This window comes from Schistocerca serialis, chromosome 3 (assembly GCF_023864345.2).
Source record: "Schistocerca serialis cubense isolate TAMUIC-IGC-003099 chromosome 3, iqSchSeri2.2, whole genome shotgun sequence".
Classification (NCBI taxonomy): Eukaryota; Metazoa; Arthropoda; class Insecta; order Orthoptera; family Acrididae; genus Schistocerca; species Schistocerca serialis.
The window spans coordinates 318,263,106-318,272,850 of NC_064640.1; the positions used below are offsets into that span (position 1 = coordinate 318,263,106).

At 40.2% G+C, this 9,745-nt stretch overlaps 1 protein-coding gene across 1 annotated transcript in view; it reads right to left on the reverse strand.

Moving 5' to 3' along the window:
• The window catches only part of LOC126470125 (uncharacterized), a 130,979-nt gene extending 121,512 nt beyond the window's left edge, over nt 1-9,467 (reverse strand). Inside the window, exon 1 of the mRNA XM_050097740.1 lies at nt 9,348-9,467. Within this exon, the coding sequence (XP_049953697.1) occupies nt 9,348-9,450 (103 nt within the window). The 5' untranslated portion in view covers nt 9,451-9,467. The remainder of the gene's footprint in view (nt 1-9,347) is intronic.
• Nucleotides 9,468-9,745: the final 278 nt, after the last annotated feature.

Below are 9,745 nucleotides of genomic sequence, written 5' to 3' on the forward strand. Positions count from 1 at the left end.
ACCTCTGTTCCCCTCCGAGGCAGAAAATAGAATATTATGCTATTTATTTCACGTTCCAAGTTGATTAGTTCATACGTTCTAGAACAGCAAGTTGACTAAAGTAATTCAAACTGGTTTAGATCAGCAGTCTGCGATCATCAGTGATATACACTGAAAAGCGTGATGTGAGATTACTCCATAGTGGAAGACAAATGAAAAATGGTTCAAATGGCTCTGAGCACTATGGGAGCACTTCTGAGGTTATCAGTCCCCTAGAACTTAGAACTAGTTAAACATAACTAACCTAAGGACATCACACACATCCATGCCCGAGGCAGGATTCGAACCGGCGACCGTAGCAGCAGTGCGCCTAGAACTGCTCGGCCACAGCGGCCGGCGAAGACAAATGAAAAAAAATGGTTCAAATGGCTCTGAGCACTATGGGACTTAACTTCTGAGGTCATCAGTCCCCTAAAACTTAGAACTAGTTAAACCTAACTAACCTAAGGACATCACACACATCCATGCCCGAGGCAGGATTCGAACCGGCGACTGTAGCGGTCGCGCGGTTCCGGACTGTAGCGCCTAGAACCGCTCGGCCACTCCGGCCGGCCGAAGACAAATGAAGACAAATGAAATTAAGACGCTGCAATGTAAGCGACAGTAAAGTAAATTTTTCCTAGCTGATGGAATGAAGACTTCCATGTAGTATACTCTCAGTGTTTTCGAAACTATGATCTATACCGAAAACATAGCACTTGCACCAAGCAGAAAAACCATCATGATAAGTGTTAAGTAAATTTAAGTTACATTTACGCTGCTCAAGGTCAGTGTGTTCATCAAAAAGAGGAATCGTTTGAAGGCCGCTGTACATTTCCCTGTACGAGATGTTTTGCCTGTATCTTTCTCCGACCTGCAGGCTGCCTCGCTCAGACACCTTCATGGGGCCTTCAGATTTACCGTGCAATCAGAACCACAGAACAACTTGACTTTTTACAAACAGAAAGTATTACCATAGCCACGTTAACGTCCAGGATAGAATCTCAAGCTAGGCCACAGACCGAATATCTAAACGACTGATCTGTACTCTGAGACATACCACAGTTTCCATATAAGACCTCTCAGTTATGTAGTGGAACCTTAGTTTATATTGCGGAGCCAACCGAAATTGTTTTTATTAGATATTAAAAAACTATTTAAGAGAAAAAGAGAAAAGAAAAAGAATTATCGCAATTTTCTCTTCAGGAAGTACGCTCGTGGTGGAGATGACATCCTAGCACTTCCATGCACAGAACGCGTCGGGTCAGTCATGAAACGAAATGTCATCTGATTCTGTACAAAGACTACATTATCTATGGACCCACATGATAGTACACTTGTAGGCATCTGTACATTTGTGTGGCCTTAAAGAAAGTACGAAAATGCAGGAAATTTTATCCCTCAGACATGCCTCTCAGTCTAAAGCAATCTGTATCAAATAATCTGTCTTCTGTCTGCAAGAGTCAAATCAATGCAAATGCCACGCTTGTCAATGAACCTTGGGTAATATTCAGGGATCAAGGATCCTACTGGGGACGCCATTGCAACATTTCGATCTGTTTTTAAAAAAATGTTCAAATGTTTGTGAAATCTTATGGGACTTAATTGCTAAGGTCATTAGACCCTAAGCTTACACACTATTTAACCAAAATTATCCTAAGGACAAACACACACACCCATGCCCGAGGGAGGACTCGAACCTCCGCCGGGACCAGCCGCACAGTCCATGACTGCAGCGCCTGAGACCGCTCGGCTAATCCCGCGCGGCGATCTGTTTTAAAATTTGAGGTGCATTGTTACATAGTAATTATAAAGTGAATAGTGCTTCTGGAGCTTAATTTTGCGTTCGTAATGGTATAGATAAGTATGGGATGAAAAGAGAGGAAAGGAGCCGGCGAAAGCAGCTGCTGGCTCAAACCCTACTCATCTTATTGTTACCAATGGCGTCGTGCATATGAATGACTCCTTCCGACAGACGTTTCATCAACAACGTTATATGCTCTTTCTCTATATCGCCCGTGATACACAACGAATTAGTGAGTGAACTACCTTCCAGACCACAATGGAAAACGTACTTGGTATTTAAACTGGCCGATGAGCATAGAGAAACCTAGACATAGTGCACAGCTACGTTCTAGAGTATAGTCAGTAGCTCGTTGGTATGTTACACGAACTTCAGAGATATTTCTGAGAAACTTCTGATTTAACCCAGAACAGTGGCAAGCAACCTATGCACCCCCGCCGGAAAATTTCTTCAACCACCATAAATGGGTACAAATGGGTCTACCGCCGCTATTATTGGGTGCCATAGCAAAAAACTGTATACAGGTCACCACCTATAGAAATTCTTTTGACACGCGATTTGTGTTCGTGAGTTATGGATACGAGGCGTCGACAGATCACGTGTCACTCTATAAATGATTGCGAAACCATCTTTTTAGCCGACCAGCATTCCAGAATTCATACACTTTAATTCATCGTGTTTGAGAATTTGTTGTCATGCACTCAAAGATATGGGAAACAGCAGCCACAGATTTAACTTAGTATTACGGAAAGACCTCTCATTATCAATAAATTGGAATTATATACTATATTTACCTGTATTTAGTAATAAGATATTTATTAATGTCCCTGATGGTCTACAGCTGATGGTCTATAGGAGAGGTGTCCAACATTTTAGCTTACCTGGGCTACATTGGAAGAAGACAAAGAAAAGTGATGCACCAGTGAGAAAATAGCATAATATGGCGGGAGATTCAGTTTATCATAACTCTACATAAATGGCATTTTATGGAATTTTTTTTTACAGGTCGCGTGATAGATGCTCACTTCTTGGACAGCACTGCACTGACGTCGAGGACGGGAATAAATTCAGAATTTCTCTCCTCTTCCACGTCTTTCAGTGTACAGTATACCAAATTTCCTGTCTTACGTAAAAATTTCATTTGAACGGAGAGGAAATATTCATTTCTGCTTCATATATCTCAGCTCAATATCTGGTTGATATAAAATAAATCGCGTATGACACTGTATGGTCTTGTGCGTCGTGTTAAAGTTCTAGTTGATGCAAGGTTTATCCCCAATGTACGTCCTGAGGTAGTAAAGTAAATTAATGGATACGTTTCTGCAATGTGATTACATGTATCGTATATGAATTACGACGACATGCATTGTAACTAAATATTGTTTCCTTTATCAAGGCAATTTCGCCGCAACAATTATGTGCACTAAATGGGAGTGAAACAGGAAACCCCGACATTTACTTCAAGCAGTACCTCACTCGATTGGATATAAACAAATTAAATATGTACTCGGCAAGCTACCGTGCAATGTGTGATGAAGTTTTACAGTGTACCAGTATCAGCTTTACTTCCTCCTATTCCACTCTAGAATGGCACGCGGGAAGACAACCTATTGATACCCCTTTGTATAGACCCCAATTTATCGAATTTCAGCATCATGGCCATCACGCGAGATGCTTGTTTAAGGAATTAGTATCTTTATTGACTTAATATGGAAACCGGTCTCTCGAAATTTTGTGAGTAAGGCTTCTCTGACCTTTGAAAAAACTTTGTCAGATTTGGGGGAATGTACAATTTATAACCGACACAAAACCACAGCGCGATATAGGATTTTTCACATATACCTATCTTTGCCATAAGTGAAAAATGAGATAAGTGAAAGTAAAAAAAAACCGTAGGAACTTATCCACTAAGCTATGGAGCCGCACCAGCGACGTACTATTCATCAATGAACTATTGTCCAGCCCCCGTGCGCTCAATTTTCTAAGAATATTTCCTCGCTCTGAGACTTTCGTCATTTTGGCTAACGAAAGAGATAAATTGGATTTACAGAAGAGCTACATGCTTCGTCACCGGTTTATTCAGCCAACGTGAGAGCATTACAGGAATACTGTACAACCTCCAATGGAAGACGCTACAAGAGAGGCGTTTGCATCGCGTACAGAGTTACTCTCAAAATACCGACAGCCTATGTTCCTATACCAGTAAAGAAACATAATAAATCCTGAAATTTCTGTCTTGCATAATGATCATGATGGTTAAGTTGGAACGATTCTCGCGTATACAGGCCGGTACTAACAAGGTCCTTTTTTCCATCACTCCATCCGAGAATTGAACAGAAGGCTTTAAGGACGGGACGTAGGCAGTAATTCCTGTATACCTTGTACCCTTCAGTCGCTTGCAGAGTAGAGATTAGTTTCCCGAGACGCCGAATACCTGATACTGTCAGAACTAATTAAGGATAAGTACTCTCCAATGATACGGGCATTTATCTAGCTTTAAAGGAACCCGACGAGTTTCACTCCGAAGAAACACTGAGGCCCTCTCTTTCTAAAGGCCAGAGCTGTTCTTCAGTACGTGGTGAAGAGTATTTCCTTGTGAAATCATTATTTTTTTTTCTTTTCCTCATCCATTTCACAAAGATGAAGCGGAATTCTGACCGAAAAAAGAGAAGAAAGGAAAGACATTATAGTCTCTCATAACCCGACCATATGGCTCTAGCAGGAAAAATGTATTGGGAGGCAAACAGTAGTACCATAATCTGTTTCAAACCATGTCTTGAGGAATTTTGACAGTAGCTTCCTTCTAGAGGATTCTAGCTCAGACAGTGTCTGTCTGATGCTTTTGCTCACTAAACTCAATACTCAGAATTTCATTAGCTAGTCTGTAGATTCATCATTTTGCGTCCTAAATAACAACTTCGTAGGGAATACAAATCCAAATCTGTACCACCATCAATGAGACAATGCCTACCGAAGTACTGTGGTGTTCACCCAGTCCTGCGATCGATAACTGCATTAATTTGTGCATTTAAAGAATAAAATTCTAGAAATACTTTTTCTAGGAGGAAACAACGACACTTTCTTCGATAATTCTACACACGTCCACACTTTTCCAAATCAAAACTCGTTCGCATTGTCCACATCTGCCATTGGACATCCAATCTGAAGGCGCATCTAATATTTAGCATGCATAACGGTCTTCAGCGATAAGCATCCAAGGTGATCGTGGAAGGTTTCTCATGTTATCCAGCCACCATCCATTAGGGGTATCTCTTGGAAGCCAACAGATTACTTTCTTCGTCCATCTGGCCTTTATTTACCTGGTTACATTTCCTGCCAACCTCCATTTTGTTTCCATCACACTCATAATTACGTCACCAAGTCCAGTCCATTTCCTAATCTGTGAGTGAAGGCTATTGGGCATCAGTTTTTATATTTTTTGTTTTCTTGTGAAGTAGAACAATTACTGATGCAGCATTATTACAGAACTGCGCACTTTTCTTCCTCAGCAGAAATTCATAAATGTTGCGAGTTATTTTTTATGGATTAATAGTAATTCTGTTGGCAAGATTTCAACAGTTTGAAGCAGTACTCCACGTAATGAACACATGACAAAGAATCTACGCTTCGGTTGTGTTGTCCCAAGGCAACAGGCAAGAAACAATCAAAAAACCATTTTTATATGTGGACTCCTGATTTAAGTTCAGTCATAACTACAGTCAACTTTATTGGCCTCTGTAATGACTTTGGATTACACGTAACGAAAATTAACGTCAAAAAGAGTTACCGTGTGGAGTCATGCTCCTCATATTAAATTTCAGCTCGTGTTTAATTTGGAATGATAATCTTTGGTCCCGTTAAGGCCACGAGTAACCATCGACCAGCGTAAGAATCATCACTTCGTTGCTTGGCCGTATAACTGAATTTTTAAGCTATAGATACGAAATTCGGAATGTAAAATCGAGAATAAATTGCTTCTTGTAGGTTTTTTAAGAAAGTCGTTTTCCTTCTTTATATCTTCGGAATATGATACTAGTTTTGTGGATGAATTGCAAGTAAATATTCTTTTTTTTTAATTTGCGAACTTAGGGTATGGGGGTTATGAATTTAAAAAAGATATCGGAATGAGTGCTATGGAACAACATGGCCAGCTTTCTATTTAGTCAAATATTGCTTCAGAGGTTAAAGCTTTTAATTCTAAAATTGACGGTGAGTCTAATATTTTTGCCGTAAAATATTTGCCGTCATAATCCTTTATTCCGTCCTATATGCTCTACTTTCTGTATAATATTTTATTATATGATTTGGGTATATTTTCAGCTAAGAAACGTTCATGTTCATACTGTCCAGTATGTATGCTGATCGGAGCTTGAATCTGGGTCTTTACGGTTCGCAATTTGTAGAACTTTGCTTACAAAACGCAAAGGTCTTGGTTCAAGTCCAGGTCGGACACAGTCTCAGTACAGCGAACACGGCCGCTGCAGAGTGAGAAGTTTTCTGAAGGAAGAAGATAAAGTTCATTTCATTTAACACGTGACTGGGTTTGGGAACTTCATTTTCTTTAGGGTGCCTATTATTACCTATTTATTTGACTATAACGATTATAAATTCGCGTACAGGCACACACGTTTGTATATATGTGTGTATATGTGTGTATGTGCATGTGTGTGTGGGTGGGTGGATGAATGGGTGTAGAAACACCATTTGACCAACGGAGCATGACAGCATTTACACCTTACGCAGAGCAGTACGTATTAAAGTTTTTTGTTGTTTCTTGCTCCAGTGACTCATACAGTACTAACCAGCACACAGTGTCGATACGACTACGTAATATAACATCTTTAAATGCCACGTACAATCCAAATCAAATAAGTTCACCATGTCTAACAGAATAGTTTTATATATCGATTTTCTTTCCTATTACAGAAGAGTCCATCACCACACTGGGCACTATTGTAGCTGCAACGAGGTGTTAATGAAACTGTTAAGCATTAAAATTATTTTGTACCGTACGCAAACCATTAAAAAGATGTAAATTTTTCGGCCTTCAAAGAAATGCGCAAAGAAAGATAAAATAGATTGTGGTTCTATGTAACAATATTAGTGAAGTTTAAAGGTGAGTAAAGAATAAAATCTCAGCCTTTCGCTTTCTGTGCTTTTGAAAAGATATCTGAGGCCCGTGTGCGAGGCTGGGTACTCGCGTGGATAATTTCCGGTCCCAGGCTTAGTTTACAGGATGGGCTGCGAGTTTCCGGTACTTGGCAGCTAACGAGCGAGGGGGACACATGAGATCTTGCTCATTCCCTTCATCGAGCGCTCCTTCCACTTTCACTAAGCAGTGAAGTAACAGTCGGTAACCCACTTATAACGACAGCTGCTTGTTATTTTCCGAACAATCGTTTCCGTATTCGCAGTATAACCTCTCAAGACAACACGCACATTGACAGAAGCTGTTACACTTCGGAAATTACATTTTTGCTAGGTATGCCTTTTTTGTGAGATCTGTCAAGGCCATAGAACTTAGTACAATCGTCCGTTATAGTGTTGGCCGCCTTCTAATCAAGAGAAATCATGTTTATTTCCCAGTCTAGTAAATGTAACCGGGGATTTTCTTGGTTTTCATAAATCAAGTTAGCACACAGCATGCGAGCTTTCCTCCAAGAATACCATTACCAGTTCCTTTCCGTATTATTTCCAGACTCCAGCTTCAATACTTGCGCTGCAGAAATAAATTCATGAATCAGAGGAGATACATAGACTAAAGTCGGTGTTGAACACTCCATGAAAGTAGTGAATTTCCTCATACGTTCTGCTTCAACACGGGATCAGCTTACGATACTGTTACATGCAGAAGCGATTCAACAGCTAGAGGCGTAATACCTAAACTGATCGTAACAGCAAAAGACACATTTACCAGGTTGAGATGTATGTCACAAGAAATATCTGTCAAGACGAAATAAGTCTATTAGATATAAATTTCTGTAGCCTTGGATTACTGTCTGTGAAAATGTTTCTCTCTTCTGTTCTCAGTATTTCTGTTTGTTCAGAGAATGTGAAATGATATTAACTCTTGTCACACGTGTATCAGTCATACCTATAGAAGCTATAGCTGAAGACGCCTTTCATAAAGAAACAGATTCGAGTGAGCAGAAAATTTCTGTTTCTTTAATGACGCAAGTAGACAAAATTATAATGAAGTAGTATAATACACGGATCGAAAAACTAAATAAAGTATGATAAAATTTAGGGAACTACCAGGCAGCTCAGATGTGGATGTTTCTGGTGTGAAAGGAGTGGCCGGCATTCTCTGACGTTTACCAGGGTACGCCCGACTGCTTTTATTCTCCTGATCGCAAGTCATAATTACAGGTAAAGTAGCCCTTCCGGTAAAATTTATACTTTATACTAATTCTTAAGTTCTTCGTGTTTATTAACGAATTCCTTATTTTTGGAGTAATACTTAAGTATAGTAAAGTAAATAAGTAAGGCTCTCCTTAACACAACGATTGGTTTGAGCATTACATTGTGTAAATAGCAGTGGTCCTACTGGTGGTGGTACACTTTGTCCTTCTTTCGAGCTTTAATTGACTTACCTGGTAAGTTATAGAGAGGTGTACAATTATGTGACACTTATCCATTAACCCGACGAGCTACGTTACGCTGATGCCACTGTACTCAATATTAATCATATTGGTCCTGGTGCTGCAATTCTCCTCCTTTCACTTCGTTTTTAATTACCATACTGACTACTACTTATGTACTTGTTATATGCTTATGTAATGTTTTTCTGTGCAGTACGAACAGCTTTAGTACTTGCGCGCTCCAGACTGGGTTACAATTTATCAAGTTTTAGAGTATTTATACGGCATTCAGTCAGCCATGGACTTTACATATTCGTATTGTGTCTTGCGTTTAGTTTCTTTATTGTCTTTAGGTACGCATTTACCTAAGCCTATACTTAGTCTTTACAATGAATTTAAGTCACTCTTAATGAGAAAATAAACTAGAACTGAAAGTGAAATATTAACTTCTACTTTTTCATTCACATTTGTGTTTTTGTGGCTACGTATCCGTTTTCATTGGCACTTAGACAACGTAGTGACAGAGTGTGATCGCCCATGTACTGCAAATAGGTACTAACAAATTCTTTAGTTACAAATGAATGCTGTGTATTTATACCAGCTGTGCACAAAATCTTTTTTTTTTTTTTTTTACCCAGCAAATGTAACACCATAAGTGTACCGGTATCAAAAACATTATCATACGAGACAGTTTTCTTCCTTTTGACAATTGACACTTTTTTACCGAAAACATGTGTTATGACAATATCACAACAGACCAAGGTACCTACAGCTGAGCATGCTACGACACTGAAAAAAAAAATCGCTTTTGAATTGCATCTTGTACCAAGGAAGTATTTTCGTATAAGTTTTTCAAGTAAGGGACATGTCTGCCTTTTTCCCAGTATAAGCCAGTTCTAGCTACGTTTCCAACCCTGCATTGAGGTCTCCGGGCGTGCACCCACCTTTGGCCAGTCCCGGCGCCGCGAGCAGCAGCGGCAGCAACAGCAGCGAGAACGCCATCTTACGACTGACTGACTGGAACAACGCTCGCCCAGCGCCGCGCATGCGCAGCACGCGCCCCTCATGACGTCATGTCCGCTGCTCCCCACGCTTCTAACGGGACTTCCAAATAATTCTGCTGCCCCCCCGCAGCCCTTTGGCTCCTTCGTGTCTAGTGGGCGGTGATGCCACACGAAGTGATAATTACTCGGTTTGGTCAACACCACTGTCAACCGTTAGGCATTATAATGGCAATTTCTCTAACCGTCATTCTAGGAATTACTGAGTTAACAGACTGTTTCCTACTGCGACGATGGGATTAATATTTGCTAACAAGGGAACATCCCCATCGCATCCCCCC